Source organism: Barbatula barbatula (genome assembly GCF_947034865.1).
Source record: "Barbatula barbatula genome assembly, chromosome: 1".
Taxonomy (NCBI): Eukaryota; Metazoa; Chordata; class Actinopteri; order Cypriniformes; family Nemacheilidae; genus Barbatula; species Barbatula barbatula.
The window spans coordinates 10,440,684-10,464,262 of NC_136766.1; the positions used below are offsets into that span (position 1 = coordinate 10,440,684).

Sequence of the window (23,579 nt, forward strand, 5' to 3'; positions counted from 1 at the left end):
GTTTTAATCAATAAAGTGCATTTGAATATTTTGCCTAGTTTCAATCTGCTTCCTTTTGGGAAATTATTTCATGCTATTGTGTTTGGGGCCTTATAAACATTTAACATTTGGCAATACACAAGACATCAAACCATCGTTACCAGTAACACACCACGCCTGTTATATTTTCCATTTAAAGCAACACGATTCCCATAACCATAAACTTAGAAATAGCAAATAGAAGCCCGTTTTTTTGGTCACATGTTTACCCTCACATACAAGTTTATGGTTATAACGGGAATTGTATTGCTTTGGTTTAAATTCATGTCTATAATGTTAAATCAAATATTTCATTACATTGCTTGATTTGGATTCTTGATTTAGAATGCTTGATTCTGATTGGTCAGTCGACACATTTGCAGGTTCGTTATTCCCAGATAACAACCTCTCAAAACTAATAACAGTATGCTGCAAATCATTTTGACAGTTTTTTTGAGAAATTAAATATAAATGTGTCTTTTAATAACATGACATTATATTTACAAGTGATTAAACCAAATTGCCTGCTGACATTTGAACGTCTTTCCTTAAATACGAAAGAAAAAGGCTTTTCCTCGCGGAAGGTCTGCATTCGGTAAAATTTAGCTAATCAAATATTTCAAATTACGATTTAATATCAATTTTTTTTCTCATATGGCAATTTGTCGTGTAATAAGCTGTACAAGCAGCTGGCTGTTATGGCGAAATAAGCCCCTTCAGTGTGATACAAGACCCTTGGCTTCGTGTCGGGTCCTGATCTGTCGGGGCTTATTTCTGCGATAACAACCGGCTGCCTGTACATTGTGCCTTACATAACAACAGATATTAATATGATTTAATCATCTGAAAGGCCATTCGAACTGCACATGTTCATTTGCTTCATGGGTCTAGTCATGTAAAGTAAGTGTAATAGTAGGCTATAGGCTATGCTCTTATATTGATTTACACTGAGATGGCACATAACTCCTTGTAATATATACCTGATAGAATGTTTAAAATCTTGTGATCTTGTACTAAATCAACTTTTCTGTATAGAAATAGCAATTTTGTCTCATATTATCACTCCTAGGGACAGAGAATATTCCCGCAGCAGAATTCAAGATGCTTCTGTGAGCAAACCCACCAAAACACTCCCTTTTAGTGCTGTCCCAGGCAACCAGATCCACAGGAAGTAGCTTTCAAACACGGTGGTCCCATGTTTATAAAATAAATTGGCCATTTTTCTAGTTGACTGCAAGTAAACACTCCAGGGCACGGTTTTGATAAAGGAATGTGCACACTCAGGCACACAAAAACACACACATTGGGAGGAAATGGAACAAAGCCTTCCCACCCAGTCAGTGGAGTTGGAGCAATCTTCAGATGAGGTGTTGTTTGGAAGGCTGACAGAGTCAGAAATAGCTGAGATCTCCTCCCCAGCGTTGCTCCTGTCTTACAACAGATCTGGTGCCGGATCTGTCAGCACAGGACGAATCCAATGAGAAATTGTCTCTCACACTTATGTACCGAGACATAATTGAAGGCAGATGTGTGAGACAGGGAGATGAGTTCTGGGATTTAGTTTAGTCTTTTAATTGGACAGCCAGGACTGATGTCATTGCAAAAAAATGTACGGCTGAGATGAAAAATGAGAAATAAATAGAGCAAACTGTTATTAGAGTTTCATGTGGAAGTTGCATTGTGCAGAAAGGCTTTGGCTGCGAACCATTCACCACTGCTGGGACAAAACAGGTGCTCCCATTTTTCATAACCGACACCAAAATGGAAAAGAAAATAATTTAATTAGGAAGGAAAGTCAGTTAACAGTGGGAATATGTGGGAATATGCACACACCCTGAAATGAAAGAGCAATAGTCAAGTGTGTTGTAGCTCAGTGCAGAAGAATTTTATTTCCCCACTATCATTCACTTGAGAAGAAAAGTATTTTTGTCTCTTACTTAAGTTAAAGACAAATGTTTCACGAAGGCAAACGTTTTTGCTAGAACACAAGCCAAATAGAGAATTTGAAATGGCAAAATAATACTTTCTTTGATCAAATGCAAAGAGTATTTTAAAAGTAATGTAAACTTTTAAAAAAATAATTTCCATACTAAATGTAATGCAGTGTACACGGAGTTGTTAAAACTCCTTTCAAACAGATGTTAAACGAGAGCCCTGCAAATTTGTGCCAAGCGTTAAGTGAAACAAATGAAAAACAATTTTTGATGCTCTTAGCCAAGGATAAAAACAACCACTTGTGAAGGGAAATAAACTCGCATACAATTCAGTTAAAAAAGATGGCACATTTATTGCTACATAAATGTTATATACATATTGTGTTTTCTGTTACAGAGACAGAAAAAAAAGAATTGAATTTCTTACTGCTGGTTTTCTGATGTGCATTGACAATACCTTGAATTTTGACACAAATCTTTCATCAACCAACAATGCAGACTGTAGACAGAAATGGAGGGCACATCTTCTGGAACATCGAGCTCGTACAATACCCCATATGTACTAGACTGCAAGCTACAATCCTACTTATGTTCTTAAGATGCTATCAATAATCTTTTTATAATAATGAACAGGTTATTGTAAATAACCGTACATTTTTTACTATCTAATATAGTAAAATAAAGTAAGAAACTTTTTACTCAAAACTTTTGATTTAAAAAAATCTAGAAAGAGTAATATTTAGAATTCAAGAAATGTTCTTACAATATTATTGTATAAAAGACTAACTATAGTGAAAAATAAGCCACATGTTTTTTTATCCTTTTCATAGATTTTTTGTTATGAGGGAAAGCATCAGGGCATATAGCAAAATCTAACTTACAGAAAAACAGAACACAGAATAAAAGGGAAAAAAACAAGGAAATGAAACAATAGACAAAGAGATGACTCATAACCTTGATTCATTTGAAGCTGGCAAAAATACAAGCTCTTGAATACTGAAATGTATAACAAGGCCACAAAGACTATAGTGGACTCTACAATAATTTTGTCAAGGAAGGTAACGCCACAGAACAAAAGAGAAAAAAACACAGATGGAAATTAATGCTGATATTCTGATGAATGTGCCTTTATGCTTTTGTTCTTTTGACTTTGTAATTCAGGGACCGATTATTTTTTAATGTGGCCGTCTCTCCTCTAATAGAGTGAACGCATGGAAGACAACAAACCAAGCAACAATTTTTGGTCTTAAAGTAAAAAAGCATACAAAATAAAAATGGTGTCCGCTGCTCTATGAAAATGAACAAAAAAAGCAATAACAAACTGTCAAAATAATCGAAACTGGTTTTGTTCATCATTTCCACTGTTTGTTGATTTTGATGCTTCACAGCATTTGAATTGAAAGAGCTTCTCTTTTTCTAACAGACATTGCGCTCACATTCTGCTGATAAAGTATCAAGTACTTCAATGCATTGGGGAGAAAGACAAAGCCATTCTAAGTAACTTAGAACATCCTTCTATTTTCACACGACAAATATACGCTTTACTATGAAGCCTAGAGAAATGCTTTGTATACAAGTACAAATAAACATATAACATGTGGTTACTTTGAGTATTTTTTTTCCTTTTCATTTATAATTGTTAATAGTTTTAGAATGAAAGAAAAAACAAACAAACAAACATAAAGCAAAATTTCAATTCAGGCCAGGTGAAGTAATGGTCATCGTTTTAAATGCAACTCCTCTCACTCAGTGCCATGTCTAACTCCTTCGATGCAGGTCAACGGTATATGAAAGGTTCCTCGGTACAGATGCCCTCGGCGTTACCACGGCTGTTGAACCCAATAATGTAACATCTGAATACAAATAAACTGCATCACATCGGAAATATGTTTTCACCTTAACACTATATGGCAAAGGAATCAAAAGGACGAGACTGTGTCCCATTTTCCATTTAAGACACTAAGAAATATGCAGGGAATGCTGGGGTCTTGTAACTTTCTGTATCTGAACTGCTTCCTAATGATTATAAACATGTCAGTTTGTGTTTGATCTTTCAGTAAAGCCAGAGTTTGCCGTTCCACCATCAAACTCCAAGGAATCCAACCGAAAACGCACAGTCTGATGCCATCTGGCCGCTCACCTTAACTCTCTTTAACCTCTGACTTAGATGAAAACTCTGAACTACGCTATCGACATACAAAATAAAGAATTAGGTAGTTTTGGTTTCTCCTGCTGTTTTCTTTGCGGAATGAATGTACGATAAATATAAATAATATATTATTTCTTAAATTTTCCTAAACCAAGGGATCCTTGAGTCTTCGAACACCATTAAATTCTTCCGAGGGCATGGAATTTGATCTGAGTGCGATAAAAATATATTAATCTCGTAAAGTGGATGTTGAGCGGAGAGGCCCTTCCACAGACCGACGCGGGAGAGGTGTGCGGACGGCACGCGACAAACTGCAGATCTACTGAAACACCACCAGCTTTTCATAGCAATGTCAGAACTTTCCCTTTACACACAGACTTACAGCTCAGTAACATAATAAATAGGAAAAAATTATAAACAAACGGAAAAAAAACACTAGCTGTTACAATGCATTCGTCAATTCAGTTTAGGCACAAGGCAACTTCCACGTATAGGGTGGAGGGGTGACAACTGACAGTCTTTGATTGTACAGCTGCGGCACACGGCTTGCGGACGGCGATATGTGCTGCTGAGGGGCTTCTATGCTTAATTTTCTCTGGTGGGCAGAAAGTTGCTTATCGATACGGGATGTCTTCACAGGGAGCTGGGCACTTGCCAGTTTTCTTCAATCTCAGGATTGCTTAACGGTGGAATTTTGCTTCAAGTGGTCTGTCTTTTCAAATCTGTGACACAAACTGTGAGTCCTGTCTGCCCGTGGAAAGCAAGGTCACCAACTCTGTCTAACACATGCCATCAGGATCCATTTGCTCTGAAAAGTGAGAGAAAGACGAGCATGGTTGTTAAAACTTAGTGGGCATGTTCTGATTTCCTTCTCATGTAAGTGCATTCAAAGTATACACTGCATGAAGGCATATTCCTGGGAATCGATCTTGATGTCTCAGCAAGAGCAAAGAACATCTTGCTAATAGTGTTTTTTATCACCTACTCATATTATATCTCCAAATGGTTAAATGTTACTAATTCTAGATGTAGGTTACCTGGCCAGTGTTCAAAGATGGCCCATGGGGTTGGATGTGTCTGTGTGGCCTGGGTGCACAGGCGGGTGGGCTTGCTGGGGGTCACCTGAAACCCCTGACACCTTCTCCTCCTCCCTTCTTTTAAGGCAGGCTGCTTTGGGGTTTAGATTCCTCTCTGCACACATAAGTATGAACCAAAAAATTACACATCAAATTATAAATTATTTGACTCAATTAAACCAGTACCGGAATTATATCTGTGGATTTTCATTATAGAACTGACATATTTCATACTATATATTATTTGATAATTTAGCTAACTGTGTAAAAGCATTAAGAATTGCATTACATTAATAGTGCAAAGTACAGAATTTACTAATTTAATCATTTTCATTTTATTCTGTAAACTACTAGCAAAATTTCTGACAAAGTTCAATAAAATGTTATTTGCAGAAAATCTAAACTGGAGAAATGGGTCAAAAAAAAATTCAGACCTCAAATACCTAGTTCATATTCACTTTTAAGCAATACAACACTAATATTAATACAAAACATCTTCTGTCTTGTCACGCTGTCAGTCTTTCACCTTGCTGTTGGGTGACTATTGTCAGTCCTGAGGTTTGATTGTGTTGTAATTCAACAGACATTGGACTGGAATAGCCACAAGACATCTAGAAATGCTGATAAACGAAAATTATGAATGCTCTTCTATTTTTTTCTGTGGATGTATATGTGCATTAGAGCGGGACGGCATCTGACCTCTGACTTGCTGTTCGAGGCTGAGAATGACAGCGACGGCCTGATGAAGGATGAGCAGTTTGGTCTGGGGTTTCTCGCTCTTCAGGTGCAGCTGACACATGCGACCCAGCTCTTTAAATGCCTCGTTTATATCTCGGACCCTGAGCCTCTCGCGGGCGTTGTTGGCCATCCTCCTCTCACGCTCGCGCTCCGCCTTCTGCTCAGGATTCAGGTCCTCGTCTTCATTAATACTACTGCTGCGGAAAGACGTACAAAACAATCAGTCCGAAAGAAATTATAATTTGGTGTGAAACGTACTAAAGCTTCACACGAGCATGCAACCGAATAGATTTATGGTCTCGAAATTCAATGAAGAATATTTTAAGGCTAGTACTTCGGTGATGTAGGTCCCTGCCTTGGACGAGTTCCTGCCCTAGTCCCCTTAAGATCCCTTTTGTCGCTCTCGTCGTCTGATTTTAGGCCATCAGAAGAGTTGTCATGCATATCATCTTTATCGTGATTTTCCAATTTGAGCTCCAGAGGAGCGATCTGACTAGCCAGACTGCCAGCGAGTGCTGTCATACACACAACAGAATATAATTCATTACCAGAGATGCATACAAGACCGATAAGAGTCAACATGTATTAAACTGAGTAACAAAAACTAAACAAGTAGCTGTTAAAAAGCTTTCTAACCTCTGAATGTTTCCACCTGGTGGTTAAGCTCCGAGCTGGAGGTGGGGCCAGCGTTGGCCTGCAAGCCACCGTGGTTGTTGTTCAGGCTGGCGGTTTCTTCGCGGTGAACAGCGCCCTGTCAGATCAGATAGCCATAAATACACAAGGCAGAGAACAGAGCAAAACATCAAGGGTCTCTATGATCACAAAGCCATCTGATCAGTGCCGAGACAACAAAAGTGATTTACATTAAATCGGGGAAGAGACAGATCTTGGACTTCAAAGCTTAGAGTTTCCGTGTTCCTACTGTAGACTATGACCTCCTCTCTGAACAACAGAGTGGTATTCACACTACAAAGAATGACCTTCACAGCCCCAAATACGCACTCAGAGAAAAACAGTACTTCAATTCTGTTGCACCAAAAAATACTATTATTATGTTTCTTTTGGTTTTCATTTTAAAAGCCTATGTCTACACTTTGAGGTTGATTGCAATGTAACATTGGACTGGATGGACTGCACCTTTTCAGACAATATTACGTTTTAGTAGAAGTGAGGCTCACTTTCTCGTTTGGCATAGGTGGAAATGTTGGCCTAAAATACAAATGCTCATCTATACTCACCCCCATGTCATTTGAAACCTGTATGACTTTGCAGAACACAAAAGAAGAAATTGTGAAGATTGTTGGTAACCAAACAACACTGGTACCAGTGACCTCTACACTACAGTATCGACACAAAACCATTTCTTAAAATACCTTCATTTGTGTTCAACAGAAAAATAAGACATGTATAGGTTTCGAACGACATAAAGGTGACTAAATGCCCAAAATATATATTTTTTGTTGAACTATCCTTTAAAAAATGAAATTATATTTGCGGTTTTATTTTAATATAAAAGAACATTTCACAACACGCCATGTCATATTTTTTCGAGTCAAGTCTGCTCTTCGTACTTCCCATCAAAGGAAAATAACTTTTTATACATGGATACAGCAATAAACAATCTGGCCTTTAAAGCCGAACATCAAATGGCTGTTTGACCAGCATTCGTCACTGGCGACTTCTAAATGCATCTGGATTTGATCAAGCTCTTGTCATTTGATTAGCGAAACACACAGCCCCGCTTTGACTCTCTGCTACGCTGTCCTTCTCTCATCCTGCCACCCTAGCCACAGTGGGCGAGACCGAGTTTACCCACCATCCAGTTTCTTTTCGGTGAAGCCACAAGATTGACGGCCACAGATAAGAAAAAGGAGGGGGCCACTCGGTGGAGAAGGGGGGAAATGGTGGTAGAGGAGGTCTTTCCCCTTATTCCTTCAGGAATGTGTTCCTAAGTCACTATTGGCCTCTGTTAACCTCTCTGCCGCCCAGCATCGAACCCCCTTCCCCCATGCACTAATCTCAGCACCACTCTCAACAGGTGTCCAAACAACTCTTTGTCTGTGGCAGAAGACTGGCAAAGGAAGGGGGGGTGCCGACCAAAGAAGGCGGGCATTTTCCTGTCGGGGCTTGATTACCATACAGCTGAGGCGCTCAGACACACACGACTAAAGCATCAGATTTGCCAAGTTGTTAAGAAAGAGACAGAAAGAGAAAAGGGTGCACCAAAATAAAAGCACGCTGGCCGTGTTGAATCAGGACCTTGTCTGAGTGTGTGTACGAGGACGGTCTCTCTCACACAGCTCCATTTGTGTGCACGTGAACACATAGACCACTGACATCAGTCTAACAGCTCCCACACAGAAGAAGGATCTGACTGAATTATCACAGCACTGCTCTGTCGCTTGAATAAACCGTTCATCATGACTAAAACATAAACGGCATCTACGCCATGAACGGTAAAACTAACTTTGTGTGACAAAGCAGAGCTGTGTGGATCCTCGGGTTTCATTTAGATTTGGGCAATAAATTATCATTGGCACGTCAACAAGCTGCGGGGCCGGTGTGAAGAGAACAAACCAGAGCCGTGAGAGTTTGTGTTTCCTGACGTGTTTCATTTAGGATGTGAATTATTTTTGGAGCACAGAGTTGCGCGGCTAGCGTGAACAGGAAGGAAGGAATCATCTAATAAACTGTGGAGCAACAATCTGAATATTTGTGCAGTTGTGCAGTTTGATTTTGTTAATTTTGTTTGACATGTGTGCTGTCAATACACGGATCGAAAGGGCTTCACTTATCACACAGCATTCCAGACAATAATTGGCATTCAAAAATATTAAATATAATAAAATTGGTTGTTAAAGACACCTAAAAGCATAGTTTACCCAAAAATGTATTATCTTTATTTATTCATCCTCATGTTAATGCAAACCTGAATGATTTTCTTTCTTCTGCAGAACACAAAAGAACATATTTTGAGTTATGTTGGTGACCAAACAACACTGGCCTTCATTGACTTCCATTTTATGGCCACAAAACCACTTTCTCAAAATATGTTCCACAGGAAAAATAAAATTTTAAGCGACATGAGGGTAAATAAATAACAGAATTTAAATGTGGTCAAACAGCCAGTTTATTCTGAAAGAAGAATAGCAATAAGAACAGCAAAGGAAAGGTCCTTTATGTGGTGAGGCAAAGCTTTATATTGGTCATTCTTAAAAACATTTGTATTGCTATCGTCTTTGTCCAACAACAAAGACGTCTGCGTTATATAATTTAATAGGAAATCAAATAACATTTGTTTTTGTCATGTTTTTAGTGGTTCTTGTCTGAAGCAAAACAAATGTCCTGATTATTTTGTATTATCGGGAATCGGAAACGCCTTCCTTTGGCTGTTCCTTCAATTACAGCTGTGTGCTAATCTCTCTGTAGCGAGGAATGAACGGCGTGGGATGTGGGAGTGATACAGAGCTCCCCACAGCCCCAATGAGTGCTACGCTACGGAAATGTCTTCCAGACCGGCACTGGTCTACTATAATCTACTGTGACTGCTTTTCCCATTCAGCCCGTGGAACGCAGCTCGCATAGGGAGAACAAGCTTGGGTCCAGCCATTACGCTTATGGAAAGTATGTGGGTTTAAGTTAAACTGCTCTCAGTGGAAAATAGTTCAGTTTCAGCACATGGCCAGGCCTTCATTTTAAACAGGTGGCTTAACTCTGTTTATGAGGCTATTTGGAGAAGCACAATGAAAAAACCCATGCTTATCTCGTTCTCCTGCCTCTAATAACTGCGAGGGACTTTGAACTCGAAAGAAATTCAGAGGGCACTGAAACAAATAAGCTAGTTTTCAAAGTTTTCATTACCATCTGTGCTGTTCGGCTGGCGACCAATCCGGAAGCGGAGAAATTATTGACCGGCCCGTTGTGTGCTTGTCCCAACAGGCTCTGGATGTCGCTCGGCAGGTTGGCAGTGGAACCCACGGCGTGGTTCCGGAGGACAATGATCGCATCATCCAGCCTGTCCAACCTGTCCTCCATTCGAGACTGGAATGAGCAGCGGTTGAGAAAAAAGGGAAGTGGGGGAAGCGGAGGAGAGAGAGAAAACAACATAAGGTGAATAGGAAAACAAATATCAACAGAGATTTGAATGATGTGGATTTTGACAAGGAATCACAGAATGGCACGCATCATAAAACAAAGGCACATTAGAAAAACAAAGCATATAGAACAAAACAAAACATGTGAAAAGTGAAAGCTATTTACATAACATCTGGCAGAATAAACAAAGAAAATCAATGACAGTTTTCCAAAACTGTGATCTTAATTAAATCAAAGTAAATGTCTTTAGTCATAAAAGACAATCAATAAAAGATGAAATGGCAAAACAATAAAGCACAAAACAGAAAAGTCTGGCCGATAAACTAATGAATGGGAAGTTTTCCAGGTATGACAGCTGAAAAGAAAGCTGAAGAACGCTGATGGCTTAAAGAAAAGTAGTAGAGGAGGTGACTATCTGAAGAGCGGGAATACCTCACAGACATCCTTCAAGAAGGACATGGCATCCTGCAGATGCTCATGAAGCTGCTGGTGCACACGAGTTTTCTACAGTCAGACAGGAAGAGGAGAGTAGTGAGACACATACATTCTGAGACAGACAGACAGGCAAGGGAGACGCAAGCAGAGCTCGAGAGATCAGCAGAGGGCATCAAACCAGTCTGTCAAGTATCAAAATCCTTTTGTCAAAATCCTGCTGTTTGTTCAACTAACTACTTATGATGCACAGCGCTTTGACTGACAGCCCACTCCGCCAATCACAGCTCATGTCCTGTTTCTAGAGGAACCACTGTTTATATTTGGTTTCAAGTATGCAAACTTCCACCTCTATTATGTATGCAAAAAAGCATGTCAAACAACCCTGCTGAAAAAACAATAGAACTATGCCCAAACCACAATAGAAAATCTATGGTTTTAATGGGAATTGCATTTTTGTAGAAAATATAATGGTGTCTACTGATTCTGTTGGAAGGATGTTAAATCCTATTTAAATAAAGCCCAAAACACACTACAAAAATTAACTGTGTAATTGATTTAATGGCTCATAATGCAATTTTATTGGAAACTATTACAAATTCTGTATTGGTTTCTAATGGGTTTCTATAGTTTCTTTTAGCAGGGAAGTAGGATGTCTGAATACTTAGTATTCAGGATACAGTTTTCGAATAATAAACAGGCAACCAAAGTATTATGGGGTAGCGGTTTGTACAACGACATTGCCAGTTTGGCAGATGCAGGATTTCAAGGAATGTATTTTGGGTATTTCTAATACACTTGTGAACCACAAAACACACTTTATTAACAGCCGAGAACACTAACAAATTCATACTGCGGAAATCCCGAAATGTATTTCTGTACACGCACCACAAAAACTCAAATCCACTCACAGCTGGCACATCAAGCATGAGAGTAAATATTTATCTACACACCCCATAGTTTGAATGTATGGTGTGGCAAGGACTGTATGCGTGTGTTTGTGTGTGTGTGTAAACTGATATCCTGTTGTGGCTCAGATCCCCAGTCAGTCCTGGAATCTTATGGCAGTGGTTGAACGCAGCAGCTGCCAGCACCCCACCCCATCACACACCCTAACCAATCCCCAACCACCTCATCCATCCATCCCGGCCAATCTCCATCCATCGCGGACGAAAGAGGACAGATGGCAGGAGACACGCCCCAAGGGACGTGTATTGTTCTGTACCCCTCCCTGTCCCGCTTCTGACATTTGTCAGCCAGGAATGTCTATGTAAAGCTACCCCCTGCCCTCCAAGAGCGAGCCATCTACTAACACAGTGTCCATTAAAAGTGCTCAGTGTCTGGGTAGGAGAGACATCTTACCAGAGAGTGGAGGGAGTTGTCGTAGTTCGGGGAGGAAGGTGCTTGTCCGGTCGCCCGGGGCCACTGAGTTGTACCTGTGGGGAGAGAGAGAGAGAGAGTTTAAGACACCTGCCACCTGAGTTTCATTTACACAGATGAGAACTGATGCTGAATGTCTGAAACGAACGAGCAATGCACATCAATTTTCCTGTATTGCATGGTTAGTGCTGTGTGCGATTGTTGTTCGCTGGATGCACACAAAAACAAAGATAAATACATTTTAGTTTAGCTTGTTTGATGAATCAGTTACAAATGACTCTCAAATTCGGGTTATCAGTCTGAATGACTCATTGATTCATTTGAATCAGCTTCTGGATATGACTCACTGAAGTTAATATGACAATGTACCGGAACAGGAAATGACTGAATGTTGACGAAAAAATTTACTTTCTCTTTAATAGTAACACAAAGAAAATAACTTTGTTGTAATAAATATTATTTTATTAATAAACACTGATTCGATATATCACATACAGCAGTTTGGTATATTGTTAGGCAATGTTCCACAAGGTCTAATGCAAATGGTTCAGGTCACAATAGACTAAAACTAATTTCCTATATAGTCTGATTTAATCTATTCTCAACGTGGGTTGTTTTTCTCCAGGTCTCCAGACGCATCATTTCCTTTGACTGGGCCGTATCCTGCAATGTGAGAAGGTTGCGTGGTCGAGCCTTACACGCAAAAGTACACTAACCAGCATTGAGGGACATCACCTACTTCCTTTCCTTAATGAAGTCATGACGAAAAAAGATTCGAGAACAATGCAAGATACGGGCAAGTATTGTCTGGACTCAGATAAACCTGACGTGACAGGATAAGACCAAAACTCACAACCTACTGGATGGCGAGCAATCTTATGGTAGACGGTGTTAGTGTATGGTGACTGCAAAAAGTACTGTTTTGTCAAATATAAAAAAACAGGGAAAGACACACTGGTCAGATTCTCGGACCCCCGTTTTTCTCGTATTAAGTCTCGGTCCACTGCTGGAAGTACTCAGTGGCTGTGTTTTTGTGAGACTGGAAGGGTCTATCAAAAGGATGTAAATGACTCTGGTCTGGTCTCCGTCTAAACGTGCCGATTCTCACTGGCCGTAAATCAACACTGCTCGAAAAGAATGCACATCTGCTAATCACAAATCAAAAAATGGTGTGGGGGAGGTGGGCTTACTTTCCCTTCATTCCAAAAACGAAGTCTCTCTAGCTGACAAACAATCCAAGGAAGAAAATCCTACATGGAAACTTGCACAATGTAGTACGGACCAAATGAAGGTCTTTGGCTTATTATTTTTGGAGACCCGCATTCGCTGTCTTTAAACCGACTCAAAACCGAACCAAGCATAACTGTACCTTCAGGTACTTTGTTTACATCACAGATTTTCTATTTTGCCGGTTGTCATAACTGTTGCGATGGACCGTTTGCGGTCATACATCTGGCAAGCAAAATGCAGAGTTCATTTCACCTCTCCTCTGACAGGAACTTGTTTAAGTAGATTTTCCAACCATTCATTCCCTCCAAAATGTAAGCAACCCTCATTTGAAGCAATCTGCTTCTAAAAATGCGAAACCCTCAGAAACAGACTTTCATTAACAGCCTATTAAGAATTACTCTGGGGCAGGAAATGAGGGCTCTCTCTCCTCTCCCCATGTGTAGCAAGTGCGGTGTTTAATAAGTCCTCCATACCGTTGGCCGGCTTGACAAATGATTGTGAGCCTGTGTGGGGGTCCGCACGCGGTGCTGGGCTTTAATTGGCCGGTATGGGCAGCAAAGGCACGGCTATAAGTGAGTCTAATGGCTGAGTTTAAGGAACAGATGGATATGTTTCAGCTTAATCATAACATCATTAAACTATGTGTGGCGGCGTCTAAGAACAGCATAATCAAAAGGCTTCAATGTATAAAAGGCCCCAGATATCAAAGGGGCTTTTGACTGCCTGCTTGGGAATATAAATCAACTTAATGATGTGATAAAATCGTAGGGAGAGAAGAATATGGTACATGTGCCAAAAGTAAACTAGACTTACATATCGTCCAGGCCAATTAAAATGCTAATAAACACAAAACGGCTAAATATCAGATGATTAAGTATACATTTTATCAGCTTTTGTCTTCCCCGGGGGTTCAAACCCATGACCTTTGCGTTGCTAACGTAATGCTCCACCAATTAAGCAACAGGATAGTCTGTTATTTGCTATCATTTTTAAAATGCATTATAAATGTGCCCCGTCTGTGAAATCCAGGCCAAAGTCGCATGATCTAGTTATGCTATAAGAAGTCAGGCAATCCAATAGGTAATATGTGTTTATTGCTATAGATAATTTTTGCTATCATTATATAATAGTTGATTTAGTACTCAAAATTTCATTTATAATCCAATAAATACTACAATGATTTTATTTATCATATTATAAAACAAAAACTGCTGGCATTCCAAACATTTATTTCAGTGGTTGACATGGCATTATTCATTCAATATTAAAGAGAATTAGAAGGTTATATTTTCACTGGATGTTCTTTACATTATGTAGACAATCACAAAAATGACTTTAGCTGTTATTTCACAGACTGGGTCTCATATGGGACTCTCTTGGTATCAGCAACTGGCTTCTGCAAAAAAAGGCTAATGTATGGTAAACTTAACAGCATTCTTAACATCACAAAACCTGGGACAAGCCAGGCTACATACAGTAAAAGGACAGAAAGTGACATCATAAGGTGCGGCAAGCTATCTGGAGAGATAGACGTTCTCTGAGCTGAGTCATCCTCTCCCTCCCTTTCTCTTAGTCAGTCAGGCTAATAAATGAGGATCTTCGCAGGCTGGTCTGTCACAGGCAACAGCTGTGTGAGGAACAGGGCAACAGCTGAAGCCAAGGAGCGGGACAGACACAGCTGTCACCAGTATATCACTGAACACACACAACTGCCCGCTCATTGCTACAACATTCCATTTGCAGAAACAACGGTGTGTTTCTCTGCATCCTGTGCTTCTAAGTTTTCTTAATTTAAAATGACTACGTTAGTCTTGTTGAGCATGGGTAAAATCTTCACATCGGTTAGTTATCTATCAACGCCGAACACAGCTCCCCCGACATCACCTTCAATCTCGGTCTACGTGTCCGCTCATTTACGTGAGGAAGAAGGGGGCGAGTGTACAACCACACGGCATTACTGTGACACATGAGTTAGTCTCCCCAAACTGAATTTGGACCACAAAGTTTTTTTTTGCATGATTTATATGGCTGTGTTAAGATTCAGCTTTTACATTAAGTGGTGAGTGGAATACAAAGTTAAACGAAGATATCATACAATAAAATAGATTTAAATGAACGTTTTGGGCCACGAGTTTGCATTAAAGAAATCTCTTTTTATGTCTATTTCAAACACCTTCAGCACATTAAAAGCAGCTCACAACATGCTTGTTTGAATTTAAACAATAATAGGCTAAAATGTGGGATATGTTATTTCATATGATGATCTACACCTGACATGCTGTGGTTAAAAAATGGCCATTTATTAGTTCTAAATAAATAACATTTTGTTATCTGATGCAATGACATTCATTCATTTTAATTCGAACAGTTCTTTAGTTTAGTGTATGATTGTGTAGATATGATAACGTGTGGGTCAGAGAGGCAGACAAGTGCTCTACCTGCCCTTCCTGTGGGGCCGCTGGCCGTCACCACTGTACCTGCTGAAGCAGAGCCCGCCTGGGCCGTCAGAGGAGAGGGAGAGCCCACTGGAGTGGAAGGGTTCGAGGGAAAACTACTGCTGGTGTGTTCAGGAGAATAAATCTGTAAACAAGAGAGAGAAAAAAAATCAGTCTGTGAGGTAGCTCGCTGTTAAAATCCACAACCTGTTGTTTTCCTCTCTGGCTTTACAATCCCGGTTAGCATCCCTCAGCCAAAATTGCCTCATCAATTCTGATGATTTTACAAGCGGAGCGGCAGTAAAAACTGCTCACAGCATACATATGGGCTTTTTACAACCAACGCCACCCTTTATAATGTCTGCAGAAAAACACACGCAGCCCCTCCTAAACTCAGATGGCTGTGTGACACCTGCAGTCCAGCATGCGCTCGCTGGCTTTCCGACACATCTGTGGTTGTTATTAAGTCAAAGCCTGAGACCGTGCAACACACCCGCTGCATGCTGCACATCACAAGTGAAACCACATGAGCATGAAACATCACAACCCCACCATTATAAGGCAAGGGAGGGGGAGAAAAACAAATAGTGGTAGTAATGCTGTCTGGTGAATTCAGATTAGAGGCGGCAATATGGCCAAATGCCCAACATTGATCATTTAACACATGTCTACTGTTGTACAGTATATGTGGTTGTGTGGTCCAGCCATAATTTAAATGGCTTTATCATGCTCCATTATGTCACTTCTAATATATAGAGGACATAGCAGAATATAGAAAAGCCAGATGATGCAGGAAGAGAGAGAGAGCGAGAGAGAGAGAGGACATGGTCATTAATCTCTCTTTTTGGAGCTCATTAGACTGAATGAGTCTGGCCTCTGGCTGTGTGGATGGGCGTCTCGGGCTCATCTTCTGTTATGGATGAGAGGTAATAAAGCTTCTCACTGGCTGCCCAATAAATAGCGACCGGGATGGGCACAGCCCTGCCTACACCACAACAAACACACCGATGCCATGTAGAAGAAAGACCTCCAGATTCTGACATCGCCAATAAGGTTTTTGCATCACACTAATGTTGTGCCAAGGTTACTGCAGTTCTGATTTTTTTATTTTTACTTTAGGCTTAATTTTTTTCTAATTATATTATTGTTTTAGTCGCTATACACGGATCAGATTACACAAAAAATACAAAAACCTTTTTTTGTTAAGCTATGTACTTCCTGTGTTTTACTAAAATGGTTTTTGGTCTCATAATGGAAACCACTATGAAGTATTCAGGTTTTGATCCCAATTATCTGGGAGGATTTGAGAATAAACGGCTCTAAACTTGCGGGACATCACTTCCAGGGGATCATCAAGTTCGTTTGACTTAAAAAACATATCAAAATGCGGATACTATCGTTATTAATCTTCTTATTAAACCCTGAATGCCACACTTTTGTGTTTCAATCAGCTCTGCAAATCCTGCCTGGGGCTTTAGTACATTCATCTCTCAGAATAGACAGAGAGAGAGAGAGAGAGAGAGAGAGAGAGAGAGAGAGAGAAAGGGGGTAAGTGAGGGTGTTCGTGATAAAAACAGGCATCCTGAGAAATAAATACTTTGTGAAGACATTGACCAACCTCGTCTTGATATAGAAAAGTTCATTGTTTTACCTAGATGATAAAAAACATAGTCAGCCAGCAAAAGAGTATAATAGTTATTTCATATGAACGGTCATATGCCCATCTTCATGGCCTCTGATGTCTCTGATGTCCCAACTTCTGCCTTATTTTAGTGTAACCCGCTCATTTTACCAACAACAAACGGATCTCCGCCCCTCATCAGTCACACTGCTCTTTGCCAGCGGGGGCACATTGAGCACAAACCGTCCAAAAGCAACCCGAACAAAAGCTCCACAATGGGCGGCCCACGGAGCCGAGACGCAGCAGTTAGGACGTTTCCCCCACCCCTCGTTTCATTCTCTCTCCCGTCCTTCCACCGCAGCCCAACCGTGTCCGTTTCACTGCGGCTTTATCATGCTAATAGAATTGAGTCTGCAAATACAAAAAGACTTAATTTGTGATTATCTTTCCGCGACACTGTCTTGTGTTTGTGTGTGTGTGCCAGAGTGTGCACTTGTGGCCTCACCCAGTCTCTTATTACATTTTTTTTTCTCTCCAATCAAAGAGAACCCATTAGGCATCTAATTTCTCAGAAGGGGAGGGCACTTTGACCTCTCCGATATCAAAACGGCAAAAGCTCCCGAAAAAGCTGCACCTCGTCCTTGGAGGAGAGGTGACTCCGCTGCGCTTTCGTCTGAAAAGCTGAATCAGTCCAGATGTGTTCCTACTTTAAAAAAAGGCTTGTTGTGACTTTCTGTAGCATAAGCAAGACTGCAAGATTTTTGGAAGCTTAATAAGTCTTTGAGTTAAGCTCGGCAAGTTTTAAAGGTTATTGTGAGCTCCGGTTTCAGGACACGTTGTGAACCAGCATAAACGCCAGCACTCATTACCCAAACCAATGCATAATCCGCAGGCTTTTATGTACAGCTCCTTTTCTTGTATACTGCAAGATTAAGAGCACAATTATCCGGGCTTAGGTCCAGAAACATCCACAAACAGATCCCCTGACCTTATTCAATCTCTTAACCTTCTGCACTGCTACTAATACCCAGACTAAGAGCACAAGTCCTGTTTTTACTATGCCATTATGTAGAGTAATCTTACTTATGTCTACAACACATTAACATGGAGATTCCAGAATCAAGATGAACAACAGGGGTATGTTTACAATACCGGGAAACGTGGATAGCTCACTAGTTAAAATAATAACGTTACATTTTTGCAGCAGACGAAGGACTTATATAGATGGCTTTATATACTTATAAAGTATGGAATGAACGGAAGAAGACCTCACCGAAGCCAGGGCTTTTCCCAGCGCGTCTCCAGTCTGCGAACTTCCAGTGGCGTTCCCTCGGTTGGCAGCAGCTACACAAAAGACCACACAGAGACATGGCATTCACATCGGAACAGTGCTTACAAAGACATTAGTGTCATGTTTTTTATTGGTCCTAGTTGTGTGAATTGACCGGACGAACAAAGTATATATCAATATATACCCTATATCAAAAATATAGTCACAAAATAATGTTTAGAGATATTTAAAAAAAATGTAACGTATTATAAACTGAATGCATATGAAAACCATTGTGAAGTGAAGCATTATTTTATTATAAAAATACTTTCAGCTATTCCATCTTTAATATGCAGGAACAACTGTGGCTATGTGTCCGATAAGGCAGGATAAAATAGATAAAAAAATGTCTTGGTTCAACTGACTCATATCAGTTTTTTTTAACATGAACAGCAATGTGTCACTTTGCAAAATAAAGCCTATGAGCCCTTATTGTAACTCTACTTGCTAGAAATTACACAGTGAAGCTTTAAAGATGTGCGAGACAACCACATGAATACAGAATGTGAAATAATTCGAGAGGAACACTAGGAGTCACGTGAGCGGGACAGCATACCCATGACTCCCTCTGCGGTGTTGACAGGCGGGGTGTGAGATGCGGTGACAAAGGGCGAGGTGCTGGCACTACTGCGGTGGAAGCTGGACATGGGTGGCAGGCTGGCGTTGATGTCTGTGGGCGACACGGAGTGTGGCGGGTAGTTCTGTGACAGAAAAAAAACAAAAGCGTGGGTTACAAACTTCAGACAAACAATGTCGAAATATAAAAAAGTAGAGAGCAATGTATTGATTTTACTAAATCAACTAGTTTATAATGTAAAGCAATGAAACACCCAATTTATACGGTACAGTAGCGGGTTTTATTCCTGATGCTATTGTTGTTGTTTTAACAAAACCAAATAAAAAATGCGGACACAAAAATGCATTGTGAAAACTGTGTATGTAATTTATGCTTCAAAAGTTGCAGTTATCTTGCACATAATCAAAAAAATGGCAGCTGTCCTTGGCTGAACCCACAAAAAAGAGATAAACAGCGTTCTCACCAGGCGGTCGTGTGAGTGCAGGTTGGTATAGTTTCCAGACTGTGGCATGTGAGATGAAGATCCTCCCAGCATTCCCCCATAACCTGGCTGGCTGATCCCATTGGAGGAGTTCCACGGATCAGAGGAACCGTGGGTCCCATCTGATTAAAAAACAAAGTGCGTTTAAACATGAGACACATAAAAAACATCTACTTTTTTGGCTTTAGAGCAAGTTACTTTGCCTTAAACTTGTGGAAAGTTTTAAACTGTGAGCAAGACCAAGGTGACATTTACGTAATCAATAATGCTGATAAACCAGGCAAAACACAACACACAGTTTGATATGTGAGCTGAAGCCTGACCCCCACACTCCTTATGTTGGATTGTGAGGATGTCAAACAGTCTGGCCTCCCTTTAAGTCTGCTTTATACACTTGAGCCCGAGCCAAACCCTGAGCACAGCTGAGATAACATTCAGCCAGACGCAGTTCACTTGCTTCCGCCTCAACATTTAAGGGAGAACTCCTCGTAGACCAAGGGACTGTATAACTTTTATCGAAGTTGACAGAGATTGAATCTGCCTGGTTGGTTTACTATCTACATCTGTGAAGTCGGTAAGATAGGCAGTTGCTGATGGGTAAAGAGAAGGTTCCCATTTTTTTTTAAATTACAAAAGAATAACAATATTTAATGTGTGGGGGAAGGAACGAACCAGCAACTGTGTGTTCTGAGTTGGGAAAATGTTTATACAATTGTAAATAAATGGAAGATTTTTGATTTCATGTCATATGGCAATGAATATATAATGCCAGAAGCTAGTAAAAAAGCATTAAGACTTTCCATTATGAAACTAAATCAACAATAGTAAAAAGCGAACCAAGTAAACAATAGGTTAATAACAAGTAATATTACATAGAATATAAAAAGAGTGACATGACTGACCGAAGAAAGGGCTTGTGAACATACTGCTGGGGGGTTTGGGGGACGGGTAGGATGGAGAGTCTCTGTTGAAGTCGTCTGAGTTGGGAGATGGTGCGTACACCTGGATGAAAGAAAAACACAATCAGGATTTTTACTCTCTTTAATAAATCTTTAATAAATGTAATCCTGGGTTACTTTGTTCATATACACATATACTATATGGTATGTTTATATCTAACCCTGGGTCGACAGGTTCTGCTTTATTTCATCTTAAATGTGAAAAAAATGATAAATACTTGTAAATGAATAAATGTGCCTGTAGTGCGACCGGAAAAAACTTGAAAGAATTATAAATATTAATTAATAAAAGAAACTGTAAATGAGAAAAATATGATAACTATGAATAATATAAAATAATAGATAATGAACAGTTTTTAACTTTCTACATTTCTGCTAATTCACACCATAGGAGTCACGTACGGTACATCTGTCAACTACCCAAATGTATTCAACCGTTCATAACTTAGAGTTAAAAGTAAAACATATAGCTCTGTAAACTATAAACGAAAACGACTGGCACGGACACGCACACATTGCAAGCGTATCCTCATGTATCGAAGGATCACAAATCCTGGGCTAATAAACACATCCCGTGAAATCAGACTATTCAATAAAACATAGACAATGCATCATAACGTATATGTGACCATGGACAGCAAAACCTTCTTATGGGTCAATTTTTTTAAATTTAGATTTTTACATCACCGGACAGCTGAATAATTAAGCCTTCTACTAATGTATGGTTTGTTAGGATAGGACTCTGAGGGTGCAAAAAAATCGAAATATTGCGAAAATTGCCTTTTGTTCACTGTAACAAGCCATCCAATCAGAAAAAGACAGTTTTTATGTATTTCGTGTAGGAAATGTACAATAAATCTTCATGCAACATGATCTTTACTTCATATCCTTATTATTTTTGCCACAAAAAAAATCTTTCATTTGAACCCAAACAACCTATTTTTGGTTTTTACAAAAAATGTACCCGTTCTACTCAAGACTTTTTTCGTGAGGTTTTGTGATCCAGGGTCACCAATTTACAAACTCTTTGATGAAACAGATGGCTAATTTGGAAGTCTTAATACAAAAACTAGAGGATTATCGGCAGTGTTGTGCGCTTCAATGTTTAATTAGAATATGATGTCGTTGACATGCACAGGCGCCAAACAATGCATCAAAACAAATGGATTAATACGCAAGCGCATTGGGGTGTGTATGTGTTTATGTATGTGTATTTTAGGAGCTGCGGGGTGAAATGGGGTCGGGCTAGCGGAGCAGTGGTTACAGCTGCAAAAGTGCCCATTCCAGTAGAGGAAGATCAAAGATGTAAGGCTAAAGCCCAGTCTCAGTTCATCTGCACCAGATGGGACAAAACCACCTCCCAGAGAGGGAAAATGAGAGAAAGAGAGGTAAAGATGTTAAAAGAGGACATCCCTCATTGTCTGTCATTAAGACAGAGAGATATGATTCACTCCAGACACAGCATTAGTGTCCTTTCTTCACCTGGCACGTAAATTCCCTGCGAGGACCGGATTGCTTGGTCACGTTTGTAAGAGCTAATCACTGTAACATAGAGCAGAAGCGCAACCCAATGTGTTTCACATTACCTCGTGTTAAACACGATCTGTCCCTCGGTTCAACATCACATTGGCCTTTCCTTTCCAAAATAAAGTCCTATCAAATTCTATAGACAACAACTAGATTCCAAATATTTTCCAAGCTATCCCTGATTATTGTTGCTATTACCTTCTGTTAACATTAGCACAATGAAAAAGGAAGTAACATTAACAGATAATAAACAAATTATTTGTAAGAACTAACAAAGATCAATAAATGATGTAAAAATATTGTTCGTTGTTAGTTTGTGACAGTATCATATCAATGCCAATGGCCAATAAATACAACTTTAATGTAAAGTCTTGAACATATAATCTTCAATCTAATATAATCTAATCTAATTACTGGCACATCTTTATAGTAATCATAATTAATTATTCATGGTCAGATTAACAAGTAAATCAATATTTGAACAATTTCAATATATTTGTTCAATGTATATAACAGATAACATTCAATATTTTAAAATATCCTATAAAGATCACACATGCTAACACACGCCAGCAGCATTTCGCTACACATGCTGCATTAAGATCAACATCTAAAGCTCTTTCAGTCAGTTAAGCCAGCTGTGTTCAGCCCGGGCACCTTGCTGAGACGGCAATGCGGGCCCATGTGATTGGCGTGGCGAGCTCGTATAAGCTAAGGTGGGCTCCCGTGGGTGTGGAGGCGCACACATGTGACCCAGCGCTGGAAGTCCCCTGATGATCTCAGGTTAGGGTGCCGTGGGAGAGGGCCTTTTGTCTCCGCCTCATGGCTCAATGGGCAGCATATGGCAGCGGATAATGCTAATTGTCCGCTTTACCCCGAGCTAACCAGTCGACCCGTTAATAAACCTTCCTAAACACCCGCGCCCCTCTCCACCGCCAGGATGGAGAATAAAAGAAAGATCGAGAGAGAGAGAGAGAGAGACAGTGGGCAAAGAGAGAGAGAGCAAAGGAAATGCTTCCTTTGACCGGGGCTTTAATTAGGAAGCTGTCAGTTACTCAGGACTCTCTGGTCTAAACAGTAACATGTTTAAAAGATTTTTCCCCTCATTGTTCTTTTTTCAATATTCAAATAGAAAACAAACTGAGGGAGGAAATTTGTTATTAGAGGTGTTATTGTCTCCAAAACAACATCCGACTGTTTTATTTATAACAAAAAAGGATGTTTGCAGTCGCAAAAAAGCGATATAAATATTTTTCTGTGTGTGTTTTTCTGATAGCTCATGCTGATGAGTGAAATGAGTTTTCTCTCCTCCGCTTGCATGTCACACCTCCCTTTGATCTGAAAACCACATCCATCACAACACACGGAAAAACCACCAAACTGTCAACATATGGATAAGCTAACAGACAACCGTGAGAGGCAGGGAATAGAGAGACAGAAAGAGAGAGAAATGGCATAAATGATTATGGAAAGAGAAAAGAAGGCCAAACAACAGTGTAACCCAAAAGGACGAGCTCAGAGCTGAGGGACGGCGAGTGACAAGAAAATATCCTGCCTCTGCACGTCGCTTGTTTTGAGTCAGATCGCAGCCTGAGGG

At 40.0% G+C, this 23,579-nt stretch overlaps 1 protein-coding gene across 8 annotated transcripts in view; it reads right to left on the reverse strand.

The window, feature by feature from the left end:
* Window positions 1–2,282: 2,282 nt before the first annotated feature.
* tcf12 (transcription factor 12) overlaps window positions 2,283–23,579 on the reverse strand; it is an 82,530-nt gene continuing 61,233 nt past the window's right edge. For 2 of the 8 annotated variants that reach the window (XM_079459731.1, XM_079459732.1), the window contains exons 9-21: window positions 20,399–20,498; window positions 19,479–19,618; window positions 18,995–19,139; window positions 18,382–18,452; window positions 15,491–15,632; window positions 11,805–11,878; window positions 10,443–10,514; window positions 9,777–9,956; window positions 6,552–6,666; window positions 6,250–6,430; window positions 5,877–6,112; window positions 5,139–5,292; window positions 2,288–4,909 (exon numbers count right to left, since the gene is read on the reverse strand). In XM_079459731.1, the coding sequence (XP_079315857.1) occupies window positions 5,150–5,292; window positions 5,877–6,112; window positions 6,250–6,430; window positions 6,552–6,666; window positions 9,777–9,956; window positions 10,443–10,514; window positions 11,805–11,878; window positions 15,491–15,632; window positions 18,382–18,452; window positions 18,995–19,139; window positions 19,479–19,618; window positions 20,399–20,498 (1,599 nt within the window). In that variant the 3' untranslated portion in view covers window positions 2,288–4,909; window positions 5,139–5,149. Of the gene's footprint in view, window positions 4,910–5,138; window positions 5,293–5,876; window positions 6,113–6,249; window positions 6,431–6,551; window positions 6,667–9,776; window positions 9,957–10,442; window positions 10,515–11,804; window positions 11,879–15,490; window positions 15,633–18,381; window positions 18,453–18,994; window positions 19,140–19,478; window positions 19,619–20,398; window positions 20,499–23,579 lie in introns of all 8 variants that reach the window. The other 6 variants (XM_079459734.1, XM_079459733.1, XM_079459736.1 and 3 more) reach the window with 6 other exon arrangements.